At 38.3% G+C, this 27,636-nt stretch overlaps 1 protein-coding gene across 6 annotated transcripts in view; it reads right to left on the bottom strand.

Annotated features, from left to right (window-relative positions):
- MPP7 (membrane palmitoylated protein 7) overlaps positions 1-27,636 on the bottom strand; it is a 334,940-nt gene that overhangs the window by 23,851 nt on the left and 283,453 nt on the right. For all 6 annotated transcript variants that reach the window (XM_043541382.1, XM_043541383.1, XM_043541387.1 and 3 more), the window contains 2 exons: positions 10,380-10,550; positions 1,035-1,115 (listed from right to left, as the gene is read on the bottom strand). In XM_043541382.1, coding sequence (XP_043397317.1) covers positions 1,035-1,115; positions 10,380-10,550 — 252 coding nt within the window. The remainder of the gene's footprint in view (positions 1-1,034; positions 1,116-10,379; positions 10,551-27,636) is intronic.

The following is a 27,636-nucleotide window of genomic DNA, read 5'->3' on the forward strand; positions in this document are numbered from 1 at the left end:
CTATAATGTTTAGAAATTACAAGGATGTTTTAGTACTGGCAGCATGAGACCTCCAGCATAAGTCACTCAAATTGAAGTTCCCTCTTATTACACAACTATTTTCCCCTACACATTATAGATAGGTGTGTAAGGAGGCAATCATCCTGTTCTCTAGTGTGATTTGATGGTCTGTAGCAGACACCAATACCTCATCTTATACATTAACTGTTAGGACATGGATCCAGATGCACTGAAGATCATTTTTTCCAATTTCTCAGTGACTTGGAAACAGGTAATGCCATTTTTGACAGAGTGCCACTCTACTTCCCCTTTTGCCCATTTGATCCTTCCTAAAGAGGTTATAACCACTGTTTTTAACATTCCAATAGTGGCAATCATGCCAACAGGTTTCAGGTTTGTAAGACTTGATGCATTTTATAATGCCAAAATATTAGGTATTTGAATGACATATTTACAGGTCAGAACTGCTTCTACCATCACTCTTTATCTGTCATATTGCCTATGATTATCTGACAGTTATATCAGAGCAGAGATAACATACTGCTCTACAATAAAAACTTTCCCATTCTGGGAGCTAATAATCTGGGGAAACTCTCCATTGTATATCACCACTCACCAATCTCTGAATATATGCAAGAAACAATCAGGTCTGTGTGGTGTGAATTCTCCCATTGTCCCTGTAAGATTTTGCTCCCTCAAACTGGAGTGCCAGTGGAATACATTTCACCACTACAATGCCAATTCCTAAGGAGCTTTTAAATGGGAGTTTAATTTACTAAAATCATTGTTGACATCAAATTTATACTGAAAAATGCACAGCACCAGAATCTGGGCCAAAATTTTCTAGTGGGTTTCATCAACGTTTATTCAAAACATAGATGCAGCAGATGTAGATGTTTAAAATTTATGACACTAATTTAGGTGCCTAAATATGGGTTTATGCATCCATGTTTGACAATGTTGACCTTAGGTTAACATAAGAATAAAAAAACCTGATACAGCATGAGGACCTCACAAAATGCATTTCTACTTACGCGGCACTGTTACACCATAATGCTGGGTATCGCTGATCAACAATTTTCGTTTAAGTTCATTCAACCCTACACCCACAGGACCTGGAAGATAAATTACAGTTTTCAAAGAGAAATTCTCTCTTGCGTTCAGGTGTTATAACTGGTCAATGTGAGACTACCCAACGGAAGAACAGGTAATCTGAGCCTTTTGGAGTTGCCCATGGATACAGCCTCTTCTAGGATGTATTTAGACAAATTTCAGAAGATTTAATTGCCAGATATCACTATCTTTAACCTTTCTCTCCTTGGGAAATGTTAATGAAAAAGTAGAGTCAAGCCAACTCTGATGTTGGGAGTCTCTGGCTTTTGGCATGGAGATAGTGATCCCATTGATCTCCTACAAAATGAAGGAGAGATGCCATAGTGGTTCTTTTAGGTCTGTCAGCAACTTTCAATAGTATTATATGCAAAATTTTGTTGATCTGCCTATGGATCCTATCTGGGATCGTGGTTTCAACTGGTTTTGGTTTTTTCTCTCTCTGAGGTCTTAAAGAGTGGTTTTGGGTAATCCCTCATTAGCTCCAAGAGATCGATCATGGAGGGTTCCATTCTGTCACTCATCCTATCCAATTTGTACAAGACACTTTTGGGGGAGATCTGGATTGTAGTATCATTAGGATATGGATGATCTACAGCTCTGTTTTCATCAGATCCAGATGGTGGAGTGGCAGTGCTTTCTCAGTGCATGATCAAGATTCGGACTTGGAGGAGAGAGAATTAACTGAAGTTTAACCCACAGAAAATGGAGGTGATATTTGTGAGTTTGGGGAAGGATCTTGACATTATAGTAGAAGCTGTATATGTGCCCTGAGCTTTTATAATTCGGAACATTTTATAAAGTAAAGTACCAACCTGATACATATTTTAATGGAACTTGGAGTCCTTTCTGGGCTTCCATCCATAGTCTGCTAATAAGATTAAGTACTTGGAGTTGAGAATGAAGCTCTAGAACCTTCTAGTAATAATTACCAAGAATGACTGATTACCCACCTCTCGTGTGTAGCAAGACACAAAGGTGAAGACCATACGCTTTCTACCACTCCAAAACCATGGTCTCTCTGTAAAAACTTAGTGTTATTGCATTTATAACTTTTTATATGTTTACGTAAGTTAAACACACAACTACATTTCAAGTCCCATCTCTGACCTGCCTGCAAATTAATCTATCAGTTTATATATAAATGTTTATTTAATGTGATGTACAGCAGCATCTACTGGTGCATGTCTATCAAAAAATGTAATGTGTCATGGTGCTAATAGCATTAGGTATTTTCTAAATTTTGTCTATAATTATTAGTATTATACTTACTTAAGCAAGTAAGGTTTTATAGGAAAGGTAATTAAAATTCTCTATGCACGTCAGATTGATTAGTGTAGCAGACTGAAAGGATCAGTAAGAACTGAAGCAGAAAAATCTGTTTTATATTTTTTTTTTTAAAGCAAGACATCTTCCTTATACACAAATGTTATTTCCTCAGCCTACATACTGTCAAATCAATGGTATGCTTTTAGTTCTATTTATATATAAGAACTCAGGTTTCACTTACTGTGTGACAGATGCTCTGGAAACATAGAGCAATTTGTTTCCAGACCAAAAAACCAACTACTAGCTGTCTCTCATCCCCACCCACCATTTTCTCTGTCGCTATAAAATACAGCTATGAAAGCTGTAGATTCTTCTGTTTCAGTGGCTACTTTTCAGAATTTCCAGAGTTATTTTTTTCTTTGTGCAATTGCTACCATTTGTAACTGTAACAGAGACACACACAGAGAACGGATACCTAATTAGCAAAGGCAATTATGAGTACATTGTCTATTCTTATTTTTATTATACTATATTTCCTGAGTAAAATGCACAATTCTACTCTGAATGTTCTTGGTTGTGTTAAAATGAAAAGAAAGAGGCATGCTTCTAAAAATTATATACTTGGGAATAAATAATTTAAACCCAGCAGGAAGGGAGTGAAGCATCAGGATTTAAAAAAACAGGTTCTTAAGTGGAATGCTAGTAATGTTTATTCCAGGAAATTTTTGCTTTGGTGCAATCAATCAAATGAACTTTTCTAAAACTGAATGATCATCCATTCTATTTATTGACAACAATTTTAAGAAAAAAATGAGAATATTCATGTCAATTACTGACCCATTTTGAATCATTCTACTTAAAGGTCCAATCCAGCACACTCCTACTGCTATGCCTAGTCCTTATGACTGTACCTCACTGGGTATGTCTACACTTTGAGTTGATGAGGTAATTCCCTGTTCAAGGAGACATACCTGCACTAGCTCCGGTCAAGCAGTGAGCTAAAAATACAGTGTAGTTGCAGCAATGGGAGCAGCATTATGGGCTAGCCAACCTGAGTATGTGCTTAGTGCTCTCGGGGTGGCTAGCCTCTCTCACTGCTTGCATTGCCATGACCAGACACTATTTTTAGCACACTAGCTTGATTCAGAACTAGCACAGGTATATCTCTTCAATTTGGAAATTAAACCTCCAGCTCAAAGTGTAGACATACCCATTGATATAGGCATTTGCAGGATTGAGCCACAAATTATTAGAACTTATAACAGGGTTCAAAAAAGAACTAGATCAATTCATGGAGGATAAGTCCATAAATGGATATTAGCCAGGATGGGCAGGGATGGTGTCCCTAGCCTCTGTTTGCCAGAACCTGGGAATGGGAGACGGGATGGATCACTTGATGATTACCTGTCTGTTCATTCCCTCTGGGCCACCTGGCATTGGCCATTGTTGACAAGACAGGATACTGGGCTAGATGTATCTTTCGTCTGACCCAGTATGGCCGTTCTTATGTTCTAAGACTCACACCAGGCACACGTGTTTGAAGAAAAATAGAAATAATGTTTTAACCAACTCTGGGCAAAACTTTGGACTAAGCCTACCCACCCTCAAAACCCAGCAAGGTCAACTCAGCCCTTCATTCTTCCCAAGCAGAGATGTTGAGCTACATGCAGCATATTTGTTTGGGAGGTAAGGAGGAAAGGTGTCTTTCAGTAAAAACTGGGGTGCTGTCTTCACTGCTTGGACTGCTAAATTCCCACGACAATTTTCAGAAACAGAGATTTGCTTCAAAAGCTAAACTTTCACTTTACCATCTTTGTTGTACAGTTGGTTGCTAAATTGCTATGGCTGTGTATGTTTGTCAAGTGTAACATTTTTAGATCTCACGAGATAAGAGATATTAAGGTAGAACCTCACTAATTTGTGCTTCAGTAACTACAACTAGCAATGAGAGGGCATTTCTAGATTTGCCGTTCAATGAAGTATGAATGAGAGAGGTCAAACTGGTGCCGCAGGGGCAACACCAGGGACAATGCAAATGTCACATTCTATGCAAATCAGACAGTACCACCACATTACCCTGGCCTCCCTGAGGCAGGGTGACTTAAATGGAGGCTGCTGCTCCTGGATCCTTCTCTTCCCCTCCAGCTGGTTGAAGTGAAACAGTTGGGCTGAGAGGGACGGGGGGAAGGGCAAGCTAATGGTGTTCCTACAGAAGCTTTACTGAGCTTCTACAGGAATGAAGATGAACCAAAGACCCAAATGTGGGTGGTGGGCATTAAAACAGACTGCTACACTTTTCTGATCTTCAGGGTAAGTGGGGAGAGCTAGGAGCCACTCTCCCTCATGGGGACAGACCCATCAGCAGCCATCTTTATCTCTCCCGGTGGCTCCACAGAGGTCAGGCATGAGAAGTACAAACATGGTGTCTGCTTTCTGATGATCTGCTGAAGAGCAGACCAATACAGAAGCCTTTCCATTCCATGCTCCTTTGCATGCATTTCAGGTTCCTCTTTATTCTGACGATGGCCCCAGCATACTATCAGGGAAACAGTGACAACTTAGCCCCAAGCCATCCCAGCACCACCACTAGCAGGAGCCAAGAAAAAGCAGCATCCACTTAAGAAGCCCTGTCGCAGGTTTAGCTGGGGACAGGCTGGACCTGACCTGGCACTTCCACACTGGCATGTAGAGACCATGACATCTGTATTGGTCTTGCCCAAACACTTACTGAAGCAGAAGCCTCATTTAACTGGACTGAAGTGTTTTCCCATTAATGTAAGTCAATTTCCACTGTAAAAAATAATATAGATTACAATAGTTGCCAGCATCTCAACTGTAGGGCCGACTGATGCTTATCCTACTGTTAATAAGATATATTCAGAATTCTTATTGGGGAGGGAAGGGAAGGAATCAATGAGGTGTAGGTAGAGTAGCTTATGAACAGTGGGCTGAGAATCGCTGGTGATAGATGGATCGTTTGGTGGTGGTCCATAGTGGACTGGCTGATCACATGGTTATTCTCATTTCCAGTTGATACATCACATTTATGTCAAATAAAAGTACAGTAAGCATTTTCCTATATTACTATTCCATATATCAATTGCTATAGTTGCCATTGGGACATTACATGATCGCAAAAAGAAGGAGAAGGGATCTTGAAAATTGACATGGATCATCTTCCATTGACGTTTCTATTAAGATGTGGTCCTTGCTATAACAAAGTTTGATTCTCTGAAGTATTCAGTATAGTCTCCAATTCAGGAAAGTATGTTTTAAGTACTTCCCTGATTAGGGAAGTTTTCCTGAATTGTGGTCCTGCCCATAACTTCTAAAAAAGATTGAAAAAGTAATTTAGTCACCTTCCATCCTTCTGGACACACACAAGAAAAGGGCCAGTGTTTTTAACCACAAAGATGTGTAGAACTTCACTCATGGGTAAACACTTGTAGGAAGCAGATATGAAGTCAATGGAGAAAGAGCTCAACATGCTGACTAACCAATATAATTGAACTCATTTTAAAATACTTATGTTTTAGGAGAACACATAATAGGAGTAAAAGCTATCATGCCTACAACTTGCATTTTGTAAACTAGAATAATGTTAGATCAAGTCAGTTGAAATCTCCAATTGGCAGTTTTTTTCTTTTTTTAAACAGCTTCCAACTGTAAATTATGCTTCCAGTCATAGTGCAACATACTGGACATTTTCTGCCCTGACTAATTACTGCTTTAATTTAATTTTTTTTCCTTGTGTTCCCTGGCGTATATCAAAATTATATTTCACATGTTACACAGAATGCTCCTACTGGCATACACAAAGTCTTTAAAATGTGTTTGCTTCTACAGTACCTGTATTACTTAACCGTGCTATTTTTCCACATTTCACCCAAGACATTTTTATGGTATTGGCCAGACTTAAACTGCTCCTAATATCCAGAGAACAACATCAGAATTACTGAAGTCTACAATAAATTTCTGAACTGCTTTTGCTACTGAGAAAGCACACTTTCATTTGATTTATGACAGCAAAAATCAAATGAAATCTCTAGGTATTCCTCAAATCAAACATATGCAATTCGTTATAAAAAGTCTACTTATCACACTTTTGCACTGCACTTTCTGTTGGTGTAAGTGTAAAGTCAACTTGATGTTATTACTTGTTGTATATATCCCACAATCTTACAGTGATTACACTAGTAGATGACTGAATTTTAGTGCTGGAGGGTGACAAAACTGTTAATTAAAAACTAAATTCAATGCTCCCTTGGACATGATTTTTATAAAAACACAGCCACTCAACAGTTCATAACAGTCCCTGACAGAGGGTCATATTTCATCTGCTCTGCTGCTTTAATAGTAGAGAAAACTCTAGTAATGAAGCATCAACCTATATGCTACCGCAAAAGAAACAAAAAGTAGCGAGACAGATGCTCTGGTTACCTTTGAAAATACTAAGTTAACATATCATTGTATTTTAAATTGGATTTATGCAATACAGTTTCTAAAAAGAGACTGAAGCAATGCATTTTAATTACATACCCTTAAGAAACTTCTATAAGAACACTAGACATGTAGGCTAGTGCCAGATTATGAGGTAGGTCTAAACCAGATCCAAGGCCACATCTTGGTACCTATTTGCAGCTCCTTCCTAGTAAAATGTCTGCACCTGGACAATCCTGATACTTATATCAGTCACCAGAGTTGGCTGTTGAGGCACCCATCAGCCCACAGAAGAAAAGAGCGGGCCCTGCACTGCTCCACCCCTCATCCACCCTCCCCCCAATTTACTTATTTATTGTAATACAGGGTATAGTTTTGTTCCTTTGTATTTTCATGTTCTTTCTTTATCTTGATTACAGACACATTAGTTTTGTGTGGTTTTGTGGACTTTTCTTAAGACGACCAGGGTGGGTTTAATCAGATTCCATTTTTGTTTCTTGCTTTTTCACAGGATTGGTAATTTCAGTGATGGCCTGGCCACAGGAACAGATTAGCCTCCCAGGAAAGTATTAAAATCACTGGATGGCAGTGGTGAGTTTCCATCCTTAAATCCCAGGAAGAGATGCCTAATTCCTGGGAAAGGACATCAACCCTTCCCAATAGATGGGAGTTGGGCCTGCAGGAGTGCCTGAGGACTCTGTGCAAGGCTTGAGGATTTCATTATGCCATGGACTAAGGGCCTATCTGGTCTGGGAATTAGGCAGGCCAATTAAGAAGGTAAAATTAAGATGCTCAGTACATGAGTGTCAGTATATGAGCATCCAGGGGAGTTAGCAGAGAAATGGGTCCAGAAGCTTCCTCCCACCCATGCACTCTGATGAAGTTATAACAACCAGGGGCAGCCTAAAAATGGCTACTGCTCCTTGGAGGAGTCATACTGCAGCAGCAGACACCAGCACCCTACAAAGTCTTTAAAATCCCTAATCTCCTCAGATCACCTCACTTCTCTTCAAGAACACTTACATACAGCTAAGTGTTTTAGCACAGCCATATATTTTTCCAGCTCTAGTGCCTTAACCATTAATATCTGTCTGCACTGCCAGCTGATTAAAAATGTACCCTCAGACTTCCACGTAAGGTAAGGAATTTAACTGGAACTGCCACTGAACAAAATGGCTAAATGGCAAAAATACAATTAAGTTTTCACTTTTACATCACGCTTGGAGAAGGACTTTTCCAGAACCATGGCAAAAAAATGTTAAATAATTCTGCTTAATGTTTGTAGTGCTGCACTGTTACATTTTTTGCCAATATTCAAAACTCAATGTACTTTGTTTGCCATAGTCAGAGGGTTATCTAAATGCAAAAAATACTTTATTGAAATCAGGATAGCTATAATATATAGGTCTGTTACTGCAACCATTACTCAAAGTGGGTAGTCCCATACATTCAGCGAGTGTATGATTCTATAAAGAAATATAAAAACCACCAGCTGACATCAATGGAACTAATCCCATGCGTGAGATTTTCAGGATTGGGTTTTTTTGCTGAGTATTGCCCAATCCTTTATATTGTAGACACAAGGTTTCTGAAAAGTTTTGTCCTCTATGCAAATCAAATCTTTCTGGGAGTTGAGGCTTAAAACCCTCAGAACCTTGAGGTTTTTACAAAATAGAAAAATAATCTAACAGCACATTTTTCCATTTGCAGATGTACATGTTGTAACAATCTGAGGTTTGAAGATCTCAACACATTTCTGAATGACTGGTGAATACAATAAATTTTAAATAAGGACAAGTCCTGATTGCACTGTTTGCCTGGGTAAAGATAACCTTAGGTGTACATTCTCTTCGGGGTTGATTCTAAAGAAGGCCCCTGGTGAACACTAGCAGGTTCACTAGTGCTTGTATGCCGGGCTCTGTCAGTGATTATATTGATTCTGGATTATACTCAAGACTGCCACTCCTTTGATTCCACTGTCATTACAGTTAAGGCCTTCAGGAAGTAGGCCTTTTTGGCAAAATGCAACATCAAGTCAGTGCTCTGCCTCCTTTCATTCTCCTTGCTGTTTTTGAATCATTGGACTTTTCTTTTTTAAAAATATTTTTTTATAAGACTGCTGCTCCACATAAAGTTTGACATTTGTGAGATTCAGACTCTTTTTGGAGTGGAAAGTGATATGGGAGACTTGTCTACTCACTACCATGATTTTTTTTTTTTTTTTAATTTGCTAGAAAACAGGGTTGGGCAAAAGCACATCTTGGGAGCATTCCAGGCACTAGCAAAAAAGCTGTGCAACTCTTCGGTACTGAACTGAACACAGAGGCCAGCTCTCTGGTCAAGAAATCCAACTCACTAGTTCAACTGGTCCATGAGATATAGAAGTTAGCCCTGCAACAGCTGCAATAACTGATCAGATCATCTGAATTTCACAAGTCAAGTCACTGTCCTAGTATGAGAATTGTGTGCACTTGGCTAAAACAATTTCAGGTGCCAGAAGGCCAAATCTTTTTACTTGTTTATCAGAAGTGAAATACAATTATCTGGGAGCAATTTTTGGAACAAGTGAATAACTAACCTTTCTTTCTGGTGATTAGAATGGGTCCAATATGGAAAAGAGAACTTCTGAAACAAATGGGTCCTATTCTGGTATGACAGCTTACCAATAGACAGTCTAGCAAATCCCCAAGGATCAGGCAACTAGTGCAGGTTAACGCACTTAACAATAAGCCCCTGTTTTACGACATCCCAGACATTGACAATGAAATTGTTTCTTCTCATTTGCAGGAGGACAAGTTTACAGCCTTGGGAGATAAAGAGGATCCAGCATTCCGGTGGAGTGGTGACACCTAATTGCACATGGGTGCCCAGAAATGTTTCTGGACACCCTGGTTCATTTGTCTGAGATAGATTTGGACATATTTCTGAAAAATAGTCCAGTGAAAGCCTTGTTCAGCATACTGGGGATGAACGGCCAAGACACTTAACTGATGCAGGTGAACTCTGTGATAATAAGGCATGTTGTGGTCATAGCTTATCCTAAGCCTAGACAGGGAGCAAGTGGGACATGAGATATGAGTGGTAAGATAGTGAGAGGGTCCCTTACATTGAGCACAGAGGCATTCCTTGTTGGAGTCCAGTTCTTCACACAAAGAACTAGATGCTCAGGAAATTTCTTTGCAAGCTATATTCTGTTGGTAAACTTGCAGCCACATAAGGAGTCTTCATTGCACCAAAATAAGATTTAGTTTCAGGACTTTAGCACAATTTTAAAGAACAAAAAGATCAAGGTTACATTACAGCTTATCTGTATATTTTGATTAGTGGGTTGACAGTATTTCTCATACTATATGATGCACAAATAGCTCTTCACTTGCAGTTTTCCAAAACTCAAACCACCAAAAAAAGATGAGAAATTATGAGCAAACGCAGCTACATAATATTCTAGATCATTAAAATTTGCAGTTTGAGAGACAAAAAAGTTAAATTTTAAACTTCTGTAAGATTATTGCACTAATATTTACTCTAGATTCCTGATTTAGACATTAAAGAAAACTTACCAACCAAAACTACAAGCCTGTATTTCTCATTAGGCTGTCGTCGATATGGTGCAACTTCTTCATACGTTGGGACATCTGCTGTATCATACTGATCACTCTTCTTGCATTCATACATGGATTTATTTGTCTTTCTATCTTTTCTGCTAAGACGAAAGCTTCTCCTAAAACCAGCTGCAACAACAAGATTTTTTTTAAACTAAGCAATTTAATATCTGAAAAGTCCAGAAAAGATTCATTTCCAGGCAGGGAAAAGTGGGGAGGGGGAAAATGACTAATTAAGAAACTCCAAACTGGCTATTTCCATGAGCAATCACATTAGCTGCACACACACAAAATAGATATGAAATTTCAAATGCATTTTTTGAGAAACCAGGTCCTTAGGGTCCAGAAAAGATTCCCAGACAAAAATGTAAATTACCTCCAAATTGTTAAAGTCCTAAACTACAATACAGCAGTCATTTCAACTTAAAATATGATATTCCCAATAAATGAAATGATTAATTTTACTATTTTTGATTTAGGGGGAAAAGCAATTTTTTGAAGTCAATCGAGACAAGCTCTATAATAATTACAATAAACTGATAACACAATTAACTTCTTGAATGCTGCATAAATTAACAGATATAAGGAAAACATACATTCAGTCCTGAGTCATATACCATCTCTCACGCATCCCAGTTGAATTGCCATGGGATGTAGACACTTAAAATAATATATATTGTGGCAGCAGGGCACAGGGGCATAAGAGTTAATAAAATCATTGCCTTCAAACAATGTTATGACCTTGGCTCAATGCTGCTCTATCATAACTGGAAGTTTAAAAATAGCGTATGCAAACGTAACCCATGCCTGCTTGGTGTGGCGGTCTGACCCCTCTCAAAGCACTGAGCCCATCTAGAGATTGATAAGTCTGCCACAGCCTTAGTTAACAGCTATGTGGCTTTTAGCTCATGCAGTAGAGGCTCACACACTAAGCTTCAAAGGTCACAGGTTTGATCCCACCTGCTGATGACTGGGATCTGTCAGCATTACAAGTGGGTGCTCATCCAGGATATCAACGGGGAAGTCTCTGAAGCTCGGGATGCGCTTCCTCAGCTAGGGGAAGCCTGCTTGGTGTCATGCTGTGTCCCCTCTAGCGGCACCTAGTTCAGCTAGAGATTGATGAGTCTGCTACAGCCTTAGCTAATAGCGATGTGGCTTTTGGCTCACAACCTAAGCTTCAGAGGTCCCAGGTTCGATCCTGCCTGCCGATGACCGAGGTCCATCCGCGTTACACGATCTCTCCCAAATACATTGAAAATAGGGCTCTCAACAATTAAAAAAATAATTGTGATTAATCGCAATCTTTAATTGTACTGTTAAACAAGAATAGAATACCATTTATTTAAATATTTTTGATGTTTTCTACATTTTCAAATATATTAATTTCAATTACAACACAGAATACAAAGCGTACAGTGCTTATTTTATATTATTTTTATTACAAATATTTGCACTGTAAAAAAATAAACAAAAGAAATAGATTTTTCAATTAACCTTATACAAGTACTGTAGTGCAATCTCTTTATTGTGAAAGTACATTACAGGGTGGGTAATTACATGCACAACCCCATAAATGTACACAAACTTGTTTGTCTTAGCGATTGGCTGAACAAGAAGTAGGACTGAGTGGACTTGTAGGCTCTAAAGTTTTACATTATTTTATTTTTGAGTGCAGGTTATGTAACAAAAATACTTCTACATTTGTGCACTGCACTTGTGCACTTTCACAGTAAAGAGATTGCACTACACTACTTGTATGAGGTGAATTCAAAAATATGATTTCTTATCTTTATTATGGTGCAAATATTTGTAATAAAAATAATATAAAGTGAGCACTGTAAACTTTGTATTCTGTGTTGTAAATGAAATCAATATATTTAAAAATATAGAAAAAAATCCAAAAATATTTATAATAAATGTAAATTGGTATTCTATTATTGTTTAACAGTACAATTAAAACAGCGATTAATTTTTTTTGAGTTAATCGCTGAGTTAACTGCAATTAACTGACAGCCCTAATTGAAAATAAAAACACACCATTAGATAAATCTCACAACATGATCAAACATGGGTACTGTAGCTCCATTTCACACATACTGTATAATGAAATTTGCTAAGTTAAGATGACATTTCCTATTAAACATATTTTCAATTATAATTCTATCATATTTTTGTAATCCTAACTGACCTAAAATTATATGTATAGTGTTGTGCCCATAGTGCTTAACTGCAGCTGATGGAAGTTTCGTGTGGTTTTTAAAAGATTTTTAAATTGGTACAACTCCATGAGCATCAATAGTAGAATAATATGACAGTATCATAGCTGCAGCCTGGCTCCACTAAACCTGGGTATGAAAGGTAATTAATCCACCTTTTATCGTTACTGTATAAATTTCTCATTAAGATTAATTCTTTTAAATAGATTTTTACAGTTGTACCCTATCTTCTGTGGTTTTAGGAACTGGATGGCCACAGTGCCCTGCTAATTTCATTATTTGGCTGTACTAGATAAATTACCAATACATACACAAAATATGTCACTTTTAGGTCATTGGCTAAACTGGACAGTCTCTACGCAAAAGAATAAATGGACACAAATCAGACATCAAGAATTATAACATTCAAAAACCAGTCGGAGAACACTTCAATCTTTTTGGTCACTCGATTACAGCCCTAAAAGTGGCAATTCTTCAACAAAAAAACTTCAAAAACAGACTCCAATGAGAGACTGCTGAATTGGAATTAATTTGCAAACTGGATACAATTAACTGAGGCTTGAATAAAGACTGGGAGTGGATGTGTCATTACACAGAGTAAAACTATTTCCCCTTGTTTATTTCCCCTCCTATGTTCTTGTAAACTGCTGGAAATGGCCCACCTTGATTATCACTACAAAAGGTTCGCCCCCCCCACCACACTCTCCTGCTGGTAATAGCTCACCTTTCCTGATCACTCTTGTTACAGTCTGTATGGTAACACCCATTGTTTCATGTTCTCTGTGTATATAAGATCTCCCCACTATATTTTTTACTGTATGCATCCGACGAAGTGAGCTGTAGCTCACGAAAGCTTATGCTGTAATAAATTTGTTAGTCTCTAAAGTGCCACAAGTACCCCTTTTCTTTTTTGAAAAGTTATTTTAGTTTAAAAAGATTTCTACTGCAAAAGCACTGCTATTGTATTCGTAATGTAATACAACTTGGTATACAGTAATGTCTCTGGTGACTGGTTCAGTTCTAAAGCGAAGTCAATCATGGCACATCGATATTTTGCTGATTTAATGTCACAGACCTAGTAAACTGCATTCAGACTCTAAAAATAATGTTAAAGACACAGAAAAGTAACAAGGTTAACTATTTTCCTGAGCTGTAATCTAAAAAACCCCAAACCTAAGTATACCAAAGCTACTTTCAAAATACCTGAAAATTCTCCTGTAGTATCTTTTCACACAAACAGAAATGAATTCTTCCCACTATACTAAAAGTTTGCTAGCATATACATTTTGCCACAAAACACAGTTCCGAGATCTATAGAGGATGGATGGTTTTGTGGTTAAAGGTGACCCGCAAAACATTTGAAAAATTTAAGATTATGCTGGTTGTTTTTTAAACTTCCCTTTTTGTTCTAATAATGAAATCCTGAAAACATGCAAAATTAAATAAACTCTCACCTCTCCCCATCCCTCATTTGTTCTTTACCTTCAAAATAATGGGACTATCATACCTCTGGTTTTCCCTGGTTTTGCTGGAGGATCTGCTAGATGTCTCACAGCATATCTATTATGAGTTCTCATGCCCCATCTGAAAGGTCAGGATGTTGAAACTTTAACAAAGATATCCTTTATCCAAAATATTAATTAGAAATTGAATATGTTATAAAAGTTTTGCAGAATCTGATTAAAATCCTGCTCCCTTTATTTGTTCAGATATCACACTCAACTATTGGGATATCATCAAATCTCCCATCATCTCAGTCCTCCAGGACAGAAAAAAATCTGAATTTCTAATGTAAAAAATCAAGCAGTAAAAAAAATGTTTAAAAATCCTTTAATAGCTTCTTTATGCCAGTTTCCCCCATTTTACGTCATCCTTTAAGACACTGCAATGGGACACAGGGAATTTGAGTTCCATTCCCAACTCTGCTACAGATTTTTTTGCATGACCTTGGGCAAATCATTTACTATTTCTCCACCTGTGAAATAAGAATATTAATACTTCCCTACCTCTTAAGGATGCTGAAAAGGGAAATTCATGATGATATTATGATGGTGAACACGACAGAAATGCCTAAATAGGTATTTTAAATTATTTCTACAAGAATTAGGGATAAACTTATGTAAATTGTTACAAAGACACACTTATCTGTAATATGCTAGTAATGGCCTTGTATAACTGTAGAACTTTAAATACTAAACACAGATGGATTGCCTTGTCACCTTTAGTTCATCTGTATGAATTTTATTTCTTACATTTGCAAAGGGTCACCCCCTAGTAGTACTGTATATAAACATAGTAAAGGTTACTTTATGGATCTTTTGAAAACAACGAAAGCAGCATGGATAAAAAAAATTGTTTTAAAAAAATTAAAAATTGATTTTATTTAAATTGAATTCTTTTGTTTAAAAATTTTTTAAATAAATTTATTTGAATTTAAAATTATGGCAACCTATATTAAGGCCTAAACTTACTTAAATCTATTAAAATCATTTAAATAAAAAACAACATTCAAGCAGTACACAGAATTAGAAATACAGAACTGGAAAAAACCTCAATAGGTCATCTAGTCCAGTCCCCTGCACTGAGGCAAGACTAAGTTTTATCTAGAGACCATCCTTGACAGGTGTTTGTCTAATCTGTTCTTAAAAAACCTCCACTTACAGAGATGCCACAATCTTCCTAGGTAACTTTTTCCAGTGTTTAACTACCCTCACAGTTTGGAAGCTTTTCCTAATGTCTAACCTAAATCTCCCTTGCTGCAGTTTAAGATCATTGCTTCTTGTTCTGTCCTCAGTGGATAAGGAGGACAATTTATGACCCTCGTTATTATAACATTTTACTTACTTAAACATTGTTATCATGGTCCCCTTCAGTTTTCCTTTCTCCAAAATAAATAAACCTAGTTTTCTCAATATTTCCTCATAGGTTTATGTTTTCTTGATATTTAATCATTTTTGTTGCTCTTCTCTGGCTTTCCTTTATTTGTCCACATCTTTCCTGAAGGGTGGTGCCCAGAACTGGACACAATACTTCTGTCGAAGCCTTATCAGTGCTGAATAGAGTGGAAGAAATACTTCTCATGCCTTGCTTAAAACACTGCTGTTAATACACTCCAGAATTAGGTTTGCTTTTTTTTTGCAGCAGCAGTATTATATTGTTGAGTCATATTTAGTTTGTGATCCACTATAACCTCCCGATCTTGTTCTGCAGTGCTCCTTACTTGACAGTCATTTCCCATTTTATATTTGTGTAATTGCCTTTTCCTTCCTAAGTAGCATTTTGCATTTGTCCTTACTGAATTTAATCCTATTTATTTCAGACCATTTCTCCAGTTTGTCAAGATCATTTTGAATTCTAATCCTGTCCACGAAAGTGCTTGCAACCCCTCCCAGGCTGATATCATCTACAAACTTTATAAGTGTACTCTCTATGCCATTTCTGAAGATATTGAACAGAACCAGACCCAGGGCATATCCCTGAAGAATCCCACTAGATAGGCCCTTCCAGGTTGACTGTGAACCATTGATAACTAGTCTGAGTATGGTTTTCCAACCAGTTGTGTACCCACCTTATAGTAGGTTTGTCTAGGCTAGCTTGCTTATGAGAAGGTCATATGAGACACTATCAAAAGCCTTACTGAAGTTGGGATATATCACATCTACTGCTTCTCCCCATCCACAAGGCTTGTTATCCTGTGTGACAGGGTCGGGCAAGATAGCTATAGGAGAGTAACAGAAGGCAGATATATTAGCCCCAGGCTCAGTAGGCCCCTTTTCCCTGGGTAAGGTAACAGGGAAGGTTCCAGAACAATCAGGAACCTTCTGAAGACAATTAAGACAGACAGGCTGATTAGAACACCTGCAGCCAATCAAGAAGCTGCTAGAATCAATTAAGGCAGGCTAATCAGGGCACCTGGGTTTTAAAAAGGAGCTCACTTCAGTTTGTGGTGTGCATGTGAGGAGCTGGGAGCAAGAGGCTCTAGGAGCTGAGAGTGAGAACGTGGACTGTTGGAGGACTGAGGTGTGCAAGCATTATCAGACACCAGGAGGAAGGTCCTATGGTGAGGATAAAGAAGGTGTTGGGAGGAGGCCATAGGGAAGTAGCCCAGGGAGTTGTAGCTGTCGCACAGCTGTTCCAAGAGGCACTCTAGACAGCTGCATTCCACAGGGCCGTGGGCTGGAACCTGGAGTAGAGGGCGGGCCTGGTTCCCCCCAAATCCTCCCAACTCCTGGTCAGACACAGGAGTCGTCGACCTGGACTGTGAATTCAGAAAAACGGCCAAGCTGAGGGCTGCCGTGAAGCTCCAAGGCGAGCAAATCCGCCAATAAGCGCAAGACCCACCAAGGTAGAGCAGGAACTTTGTCACACCTGTCAAAGAAGGATATTAGGTTGGTTTGACATAATTTGTTCTCGACAAATCCATGCTGACCATTATTTATCACAATATTTTTTTTTCCTGCAGGTGCAGAAAGATTATTTTCTTCATTTTAATTTATTTAACAAGTTCAATTCAATGACTAGTTAACTCAAAATTGAGAAACTGATTGGGAATTGAAAAATCTATGAATCTTGTAATCTATGAATAAAGATGAGGTGTGATATGATTAGATCTACTAGGACTAAAATTTTGAAGGACATGGAGTACATAAACAATCAGTTCAATTCACTATCTACAGATCATACTTCCCTTCTTTAATTAACCCATCAGTTTTAAATGCGAAACATGTTTTGCTAAACTTACTTTTTTCATCTGTATCCAGCACATTTAAGGTAGTTTTATTTAACTAATAAAGAAGCAATTTTAATTTTTGAGCCTTTTTAATTGAAATCCAATTTTCATCCAAATGCAGGTTGACACAAATCAGGAGTACACAATTAATCATTTAGTAAACAAAAGCATCATTCACCATTTTTGTAAAATAATAAAAATGTAATAATTAATATTATGAATAAATGTATGTTAAGCTACTTGATTGCGTGTATTGATACAGTTATCCGGGTTAACAAAAAAGTATCAAATTTAGAGTAAAGGCTAGTTAGTTGAAAATCAACATTTTAATGGTTAGCATCTAATGAGAATCAACTTTTCATTGGAAAGTAACTAAAAAATACAAAATACATAACAAGATTAAAATAGATTATTTAAATCAAGGTTTACTACTTGCTGGTTTAAATCATGATTAAAACAGATTATTAAAACCACTCTGATTTAAATCAATCCACCCTGAAGGCAAGTGTGCAGGAGAGAAAAAGGAGGGATGCTCTCAATAAATCTATATAAATTATTTATATTGTGTTGCTAGTGAATTTCTGGAAACATGGAATTTCTCCCCCATGTCTCCCATTACACTTCCCACATATGCATATTTACTTTTTAATAACCTTCAGAAGCAGTTTTATGGGGTATCATTTGCAAATTACAACTAGTCAACTATGATTGCATTTAGTAGGCAATATGTTCATCTAGATACCTTAGGATAGGTGACTGAGAATAAGAGGAATACAGTAAAAATGTCTTCTTCAAAAAGGGGCAGCTGGCAAACTTACAAGTTGATTGAGATTTAAGAGCCTTAAAGTAAATTTTAAAAAAACCACCTCAGGGTTTTTATTTTTAGAACCATTTAACTAGTTATGAAAAAATATATAGGGCAGAAGATATGTATGCAGTACAAAAAGATGACTTTCTGACTCTGAATAAGATGACAACCGCAAGTCTTTTGAAATCTCTCTTTTCAAGAACACTTTGAAGCCAGTTCTGTTTTGCTTTGCCTAGGAAGATTTGCCAGCCAAAAGTCAAGAGCTGAAATATCATGTAGGAAAAAAGTCTTCATCAGCAAAAGTATTAGCTGCTCTTGAAATTTTGTCTAATAAGAGAACAATATGGTATATTACATACTTAAGACGACAGTAGCTATATCACAATAAAACATCAAAATGAGTAACTATGTATTACTGTGTATGTTTACAAATATTTACACTTCCCTCTGACAATCAGGAGTAAGAGACATATTGGGCCACTAATAGGTTACCTCTTATTATAACAGCATTACATCTCCAAATCACAAGTAGTATTATGAAAGAACAACAGAAGATCCCACATTTAAAATATTTTCAAATACAAAAGTTTAAACAATTGATTATTGAAATTGTATGCATTAGAACTTATAAATGATCATAAAACAGTGCAAAGAACCACAGAAAATTAAAGAAACATTATTGATATACACTCTAAAAATATTTCTTTAAACTTAACAAATTTAAATATAAACTTCTATCAAAAGGAAAGAAAGAAAAAGATACATATTATATATAGTCTACAGACATTAGCACAAGTTAAACTTATCTGCCAGCTATGCAGACTGAAGAATAAAGTGAAAAAAATCCAATCATCACAGGAACATAAAATTCTCAACATTAGGTATAACAACTTTGTACATGCTCATTGATTTCAAGTACGTGACAAGAAGCCTACTGAACAAGCTAATCTATAAACCACTTCTGGAATGCAACAGGTTTCATGAAATGAAGAACAGCTGCCATGAGAAAAATATGAAGAACAAATGTTTATAGTCCACAAATGCATCTAAATCTTATAACAGTTCTCAAACCAGAGACAAAATCAGAAACTAAGACTAATAAAAGTGATTAAGATCCTACACCAATATAAAAGAACAAGCAGGTTGCACTTATGAGATGAAGATAACAAAAGTACTTCTTCAAAAATCTAATACTACATATAACTAGTAATATCTCTTTGGAACCCCAACTTCAAAGCAACAGACACAGATTTCTCAACAGGGATACACAAAAACCCCATACTGAAATTCATACCCAAACCAGACAATGTGTAAACAAATGCTGTCTTATATTTAAAGCCCTTTAAAAAGAATGCTAATAATATAACAGAAAAAAAATTACTCCCCTTTAAATTTAATATAATTCTAGAAAATAGAGGAAGGAAGACTGGTGACTGAGGTCCCTTTAAATGGTCTGTGCATGTAATTCCAAATGCCCAATGTGCAAGTGCATTCCTTAATATCAGAGAAATTCCAATACTAATAAACGTTCTAATTTTTCCAAGCTTAAGTGCTGAAAGTTCACCTACAACAAACTAAGGCCACATGATTCAATAAAGCTCTCACATGTGCTTACGTCTATCCCTGTTCAGCAAAGCATTTAAGTATGTGCTTCACTATAAGCATGCACTTAAGCACTTTGCTGAATTTGGATCTAATATTCATTCTGTTCAGCTTATATATGCAGCATGGAACATACAGTTTATTTGTATACAAAATACATAGAGAAAAAAATTTGGTCCAATGAAGGTTATGCACATTTGGTAAAACATAACTTTTGCACTATTTGAAATTTCTTTCCAAGATATTTGGAACACTCCCATATGCAGTAGTTCTATTGTTTCCAATTAATCTGCACAAACACATAGCACATTTCTAACTTTGTTTCTGGACTGATTCCCAGTTATCACATTTAGACAGGGCTAATAAAAATGTCTGGATTTTTCTATCAAAATTGAGAACAGTAAACAGATGATATTAATCTATATTTATCGACTGTTTATAAAGATTACTGTAAAGTAGTGTGTTAAGTGTGTTTGTCAAAGACAAAAAACCTTTACAATTCTCCTTACTTATTATCAGGAAATAATTAACTTCAGAAATACACAATAGTGTAATCTGACTTCAGGATTCTTCAGCAAATTAACATTTAGGTTAACCCTGGTCACTTTGGGAAGGAAAGTTAAAATTAGCAGTAACCTAAGGCCATAGAAAATATATAAGATTCACAGTGTCTTTTTGAGTTTAAAAGTCTTTCTAGCACAAGAATCCTTAAGTAAGCAGACAACAATACACTGGAGTCCAATTAGCAATTTGTATTATATGCCAGGTTTGTTTTTTCTCATTCCTTTAATAGACGTTTCAAAATCCTTCATACACTAATTAGAATAAAGTGGGAGGACTTTAGAAATGAAACCTGTTATGCAACAAAATTGTACAGACATTTTGTTTTCCACATGTAAACCTACATGCATATATTTACTAGCTACATTAACTGCTGAAAGTTCCTGGGTGAAAAGTCATCTCTGCACCTACAAAATTATTCACTTCTAAGCAATGTTTCCTTTCAATGCAAGCTAGATAGTTTACATAATTTCCCAATTAACAAACTAAGATGTCTGCAAGCGAAGAGTTCTAAAAAGATACAAGAGGCCACACAAAACTTATCTAGTATAAAAGCAGAGTTGAGAAGACCTTAAGATGTGCAAAAAGACACCATATATCCTACTTATAAAATCACTTTCTGGAATATTAACAACAATTATTAGAAATAGTATGCTAATGATTAAGGCTAAGATTTTGTCATGGATACTTTTAGTAAAAGTCACCGACAGGTCACAGGCAATAAAAAAAAAATTCACGGAAGCCCGTGACCTGTCCCTGACTTTTACTAAAAATATCCATGATAAAATGGGAAGGGTTTGGGCCAGCTATGGGGTGGCTGGGAGCACCCGGGGAAGCTCCAGGGTCCCCCTCTACCAGCAGCTCGGAGCTGCAAGGGTTCCCCCGTCCCCCCATACCCTCCCCCATGGTGGCTGGGAGCTGTGGGAATCTTTCTGCCTCTGCGGTGGCAACTGGGGAGCTGCGGGGATCCCCCTGCCTTTGTGGCGGCAACCGGGGAGTTGCGGGGATCCCCGTCTCCGCGCTGGTGGGGAGCTGTGGAGATCCCCTTGTCTCTGCGGCGGCAGCAGGGAGCTGCGGTGGTCCCTCTGCAACCCATGGCAACTCTGAGCTTGCGGGCCCCGCTGTCAGGTGGGGGTACCTCACAGCTCCTGGCCACTGGGACTGAAGTCACAGAGGTCTTTGGAAGTCACAGATTCAGGCAGCAGCACAGTCAGGCAGCAGCACAGACAGCTGCAGCGGCACAGGAGCCAGCAAACACAGGTGTAAACAGGGGAGTTTGAGTGGGAGTTTGTAAAGGGAGTTTGCGGGGGAAGCGAGGCAGGCAAAGGAACAGACAGGCTAGTGAAGGGAGTGTGTGGTGTTCTGGTAGCATTTTCGTGCTCGTTGTAGGTTTGTTTTGCTGTGGGTGGGTGGTTTGGTTTGGTTTGTGTTTCCCAGACTAACAGGACTTAGGTGAGAAGGGTATGACAGACACAGAGGCAGCAGTGGTAGTGACCGAAGTAGTGGAAGACACAATGAAGATGACTGGATGTAGAAGCTGTGGCATGTACATGATCCTGGAGGGGGTACCTGAAAAGAATTTCATCTGCATGAAGTGCCGCCTGATAGAGCTGATGCAAGAGAAGATCCTAGGATTGGAGATGCAGGTGGAGACGCTGGTTGAGTTTAGAAGGGGGTTCAAGCGGATGATGGAGCAAAGACATGAGGAGGCTGAAGGGAAAAGCTCAGACTTGCAGATGGAAGCAGGACCGAAGAACTCTGAGGGGATACTGCTGGGTGAGGAAACTGGACAGTGGAAGCATGGGACTAAGAGAACCAGGCAGAGGAAAAGACGGGGTAGTGAAGGAGAAATAGAGCTCAGGAGCAGGTTTGCGGAGTTGGAAAATGAAGAAGGGGCACAGCAGGTGGTCACTGAAGGTGAGAGGGCAAGGAAAAAGAGAAGAGCAGATAGTCCTATTAGAAGAGGGCAAGAGTCAATGGAGATAACACCAAATATGAGCCCCAAGAGGATATGGGATGGGTTACAGAGGATTGCAAGGGACAATAGGAATCGAGAGGACTTGCTGCCAGATGGAACAGAGGATAGACTGGAGAATTGCACCATCGCCAGGAAAAGGCAGGTCTACATAACTGGGGACTCATTACTGAAAAGAATAGACAGGCCTGTTACAAGAACTGATCCAGAGAACAGAAGGGTGTGCTGTCTGCCGGGTGCTAAGATACGGGATGTGGACCTGAGGCTGAGGAGGATCCTAACGGGAGCAGGAAAGAATCCACTGATTATCCTTCATGTGGGAACAAATGATATGGCTAGATTCTCGCCGGAACCTATCAATGGAGACTATGCCAGGCTGGGGAAGACGCTAAAGGAAATCAAGGCTCAGGTGATCTTCAGTGGGATTCTGCCTGTTTCTAGAGAAGGGCAACAAAGGTGTGACAAGATTATGATGCTCAACAGATGGCTCAGGCAGTGGTGCTATAAGAAGGGCTTTGGGATGCCTGGCCACTGGAAAGCATCATGGACAGAAGACTGCTCTCTCGGGATGGACTTGACCTGAGTAAGGAGGGAAATAGAATTCTAGGATGGAAGATGGCACAACTGATCAAGAGAGCTTTAAACTAGGAATTTGGGGGAGATGGTTGGGAGATGTCCAGGTAATCTCCACGCCAGTTTTCTCTTTGAGACGGAAGAAAATGAGGTAAGAAAGGATACAGCCGTGGATAGGAGAATGGACATAAGACGGAAGGGCAGCGTACATACCAATCGAATAGGTAATATTGGTGGTAGAATGTCTGTGCCCAACCACGTAAATAATGGGAGCGAAGCCAAACGGCAAAAATTAAGATGTTTGTACACTAATGCAAGAAGCCTAGGTAACAAAATGGAAGAACTAGAGCTACTGGTGCAGGAAGTGAAACCAGATATTATAGGGATAACAGAAACATGGTGGAATAGTAGTCATGACTGGAGTATGGGTATTGAAGGGTATGTGCTGTTTAGGAAAGACAGAAATAAAGGCAAAGATGGAGTAGCATTGTATGTCAATGATGAGGTAGACTGTAAAGAAATAAGAAGTGATGGAATGGATAAGGCAGAGTCTGTCTGGGGAAAAATCACATTGGGGAAGAAAGCTACTAAAGCCTGCCCTGGGATAGTGCTTGGGGTGTGCTATAGACCGCCAGGATCCGATGTGGATATGGATAGAGACCTCTTTAATGTTTTTAAAGAAGTAAATACTAATGGGAATTGTGTGATCATGGGAGACTTTAACTTCCCAGATATAGACTGGAGGACAAGTGCTAGTATTAATAATAGAGCTCAGATTTTCTTGGATACGATAGGTGATGGATTCCTTCACCAAGTAGTTGCTGAACCGACAAGAGAGGATGCCATTTTAGATTTGGTTTCGGTGAGCAGTGAGGACCTCAAAAGAAATGACTGTAGGGGACAACCTTGGTTCGAGCGATCATGAGCTAATTCAGTTCAAACTAAATGGAAGGATAAACAAAAATAGATCTAAAGGTGGAGGAGGCCTGGAATTACTTCAAGTCAAAGTTGCAGAAACTATCAGAAGCTTGCATCCCAAGAAAGGGGAAAAAATTCATAGGCAGGAGTTGTAGACCAAGCTGCATAAGCAAGTATCTCAGAGAGGTGATTAAGAAAAAGCAGAAAGCCTACAAGGAGTGGAAGATAGGAGGGATTAGCAAGAAAAGCTATTTTACTGAGGTCAGAACATGTAGGGATAAAGTGAGACAGCCTAAAAGCCAAGCAGAGTTGGACCTTGCAAAGACAATTAAAACCAATAGTAAAAGGTTCTATAGCCATATAAATAAGAAGAAAACAAAGAAAGAAGAAGTGGGACCGCTAAACACTGAGGATGAAGTGGAGGTTAAGGATAAACTAGGCATGGCCCAATATCTAAACAAATACTTTGTCTCAGTATTTAACGAGGCTAATGAGGAGCTTAGGGATAATGGTAGGAAGACAAATGGGAATGAGGATATGGAGGTAGATATTACCACGTCCAAGGTAGAAGCGAAACTCAAACAGCTTAATGGAACTAAATCAGGGGGCCCAGATAATCTTCATCCAAAAATATTAAAGGAACTGGCACTTGAAATTGCAAGCCCGTTAGCAAGAATTTTTAATCAACCTGTAAACTCAGGGGTTGTACCGTATGACTGGAGAATTGCTAACATAGTTCCTATTTTTAAGAAAGGTAAAAAAAGCGATCCGGGTAACCACAGGCCTGTTAGTTTGACATCTGTAGTATGCAACGTCTTGGAAAAAATTTTGAAGGAGAAAGTAGTTAAGGACATTGAGGTCAATGGTAATCGGGACAAAATACAATATGGCTTTACGAAAAGTATATCGTGTCAAACCAACCTGATCTCCTTTTTTGAGAAGGTAACAGATTTTTTTAGACAACGGGAATGCAGTGGATCTAATTTACCTAGATTTCAGTAAGGCATTTGATACGGTTCCACATGGAGTATTATTAGCTAAATTGGAAAAGATGGGGATCAATATGAAAATCAAAAGGCGGATAAGGAACTGGTTAAAGGGGAGACTACAGCGGGTCACACTGAAAGGTGAACTGTCAGACTGGAAGGAGGTTACTAGTGGAGTTCCTCAGGGATCGGTTTTGGGACCAAGCTTATTTAATCTTTTTATTACTGACCTTGGCACAAAAAGTAGGAGTGTGCTAATAAAGTCTGCGGATGACACAAAGCTGGGAGGTATTGCCAATACAGAGAAGGACGGGGATATCAGACAGGAAGATCTGGATGACCTTGTAAACTGGAGTAATAGTAATAGGATGAAATGTAATAGTTAAAAGTGCAAGGTCATGCATTTAAGGATTAACAACAAGAATTTCTGTTATAAACTGGGGACGCATTACTTGGAAGTAACAGAGGAGGAGAAGGACCTCAGAGTATTGGTTGATCACAGGATGACTATGAGCCACCGAAGTGATATGGCTGTGAAAAAAGCTAATGCAGTCTTGGGATGCATCAGGCAAGGTATTTCCAGTAGAGATAAGGAGGTGTTAGTACCGTTATACAAGGCACTGGAGACCTCATCTGGAATACTGAATACAGTTCTGGTCTCCCATCTTTAAGAAGGATGAATTCAAACTGGAACAGGTACAGAGAAGGGCTACTAGGATGACCCGAGGAATGGAAAACCTGTCTTATGAAAGGAGACTCAATGAGCTTGGCTTGTTTAGCCTAACTGAAAGAAGGCTGAGAGGAGATATGATTGCTATCTATAAATATATCAGAGGGATAAATACCATGGAGAGAGAAGAATTATTTAAGCTCAGTACCAATGTGGACACAAGAACAAATGGATATAAACTGGCCATCAGGAAGTTTAAACTTGAAATTAGACGAAGGTTTCTAACCATCAGAGGAGTGAAGTTCTGGAACAGCCTTCCAAGGAAAGCAATGGGGGCAAAAGACGTATCTGGCTTCAAGACAAAGCTTGATAAGTTTATGGAGGAGATGATATGATGGGATAGCCTAATTTTGGCAATTAATTGATCTTCGACTACTAGCAGTGGATATGCCCAATGGCCTGTGATGGGATGGGATCTGAGTTACTACAGAGAATTCTTTCCTGGGTATCTGGCTGGTGAGTCTTGCCCACATGCTCAGGGTTTAGCTGACTGCCATATTTGGGGTCAGGAAGGAATTTTCCTCCAGGGCAGATTGGCAGAGGCCCTGGGAGGTTTTCGCCTTCCTCTAAAGCATGGGGCATGGGTCACTTGCTGGAGGATTCTCTGCACCTTGAAGTCTTTGAACCACGATTTGAGGACTTCAATAGCTCAGACATAAGTTAAGGGTTTGTTAAAGGAGTTGGTGGGTGAGATTCCGTGGCCTGTGTTGTGCAGGAGGTCAGACTAGACTATCACAATGGTCCCTTCTGACCGTAAAGTCTATGATTCTATGAAATCATAGCCTTACTAATGATCACTAACAGCAATAAAACAGTAATAGTCAATGAAACAGTATTTTTCTAATCTTTTTATACATAGAATTTAGTTTATGGGAGCAATTATTTGCTTTTATCAATAGCAACTCATTGACCACTGAATTTTCTTCACTCACAAAAGACTTATGGCTCCAGAAGTAAATTCATAAAAGACAGAAAACTTAAAGTTAAACTGGAAGTGAAGCCTTAAAATCACCCACATGTGCCTAGACATTGCAATTCACTTGATATTATGGTTGTAGAACATGCATACTGAATGCTGAGTCTGCACAGTCATCAAAATACTGTATTTAAAAACACTGATTTTTTAGCCTCACAAAATAGGCATTAAACTGCACATCAGTGAATTTTAATATATATTTTTCCTTTAGAGGCTTAAAAGTTTCAGATTTGTAGATATTTTGGCTCCTCCCCAGTCAAATTATGGGGCAAAAAAGTTTTCTCTGAGACAGACTGTACATAGCGTTACATCTCACTGAATTATAAACTATTGGAAATCAGAGCTTATAAGGGAAATACTGACAGATCATTAAGTCTAATGGAAATAAATGAGACTGCTACAGTGTGTGGAAAAGGTGTCAACAAATGATTAGTAAAAAGAGCAAAAATTACTCATGTACCATACTATGATTTTCATTCAGTACAGTAATGGAATTCTATTAAATGCATAGCATTAGTGTAATGTCACTTTTATGCTTCAAAACACCTATTGATTTATGCAAGGTTTTATTGTGTGCCTCACTAACAAATGAGTATTGAGGTTTATTCAGTTGTTATGTTTACATGTCTATACAGTCTAATAATTTTGTTTCACTGTTGTGTTTTTTATTCATGTAATGAAGCATGCTTATTTCAATATCAGCTACTTTTTTTTTTAACTGTTAAGAGTGCGCTTACAAGATATGTAGGGAAGCAATGATTTTAAGAGTATGTGTGAAGATACTATTCTGTATTCTTACTATACGGATGCATTTTTCTAGTTAGAGTGACTTGAATACAGATGAAAACTGCACTGTACACAAGTTTATGAGTGTGTTAAGGCCTTTCCTCAGAAAAAAATTAAACATAGCGTGTGTGTGTGTGTGTGTGTATATATATGTCATTGTAAACAGTATCTATTCAATGGCTGTCCAAAGTGCAATCCTTTTACGTGTCCATTGGATCCACTGCATCTTTTATAATGAAGGTGTGGGACTATGCACCCCAAATGCATGACAGTTTGCCTCTGAGTTTGAAAGTGACATCTCAACATTTCCACGTCTTGTAAAAGAAAACAGTTGCACAAAATGCCACCCAGAATC

Source organism: Chelonia mydas, chromosome 2 (genome assembly GCF_015237465.2).
Source record: "Chelonia mydas isolate rCheMyd1 chromosome 2, rCheMyd1.pri.v2, whole genome shotgun sequence".
Lineage (NCBI taxonomy): Eukaryota > Metazoa > Chordata > Testudines > Cheloniidae > Chelonia > Chelonia mydas.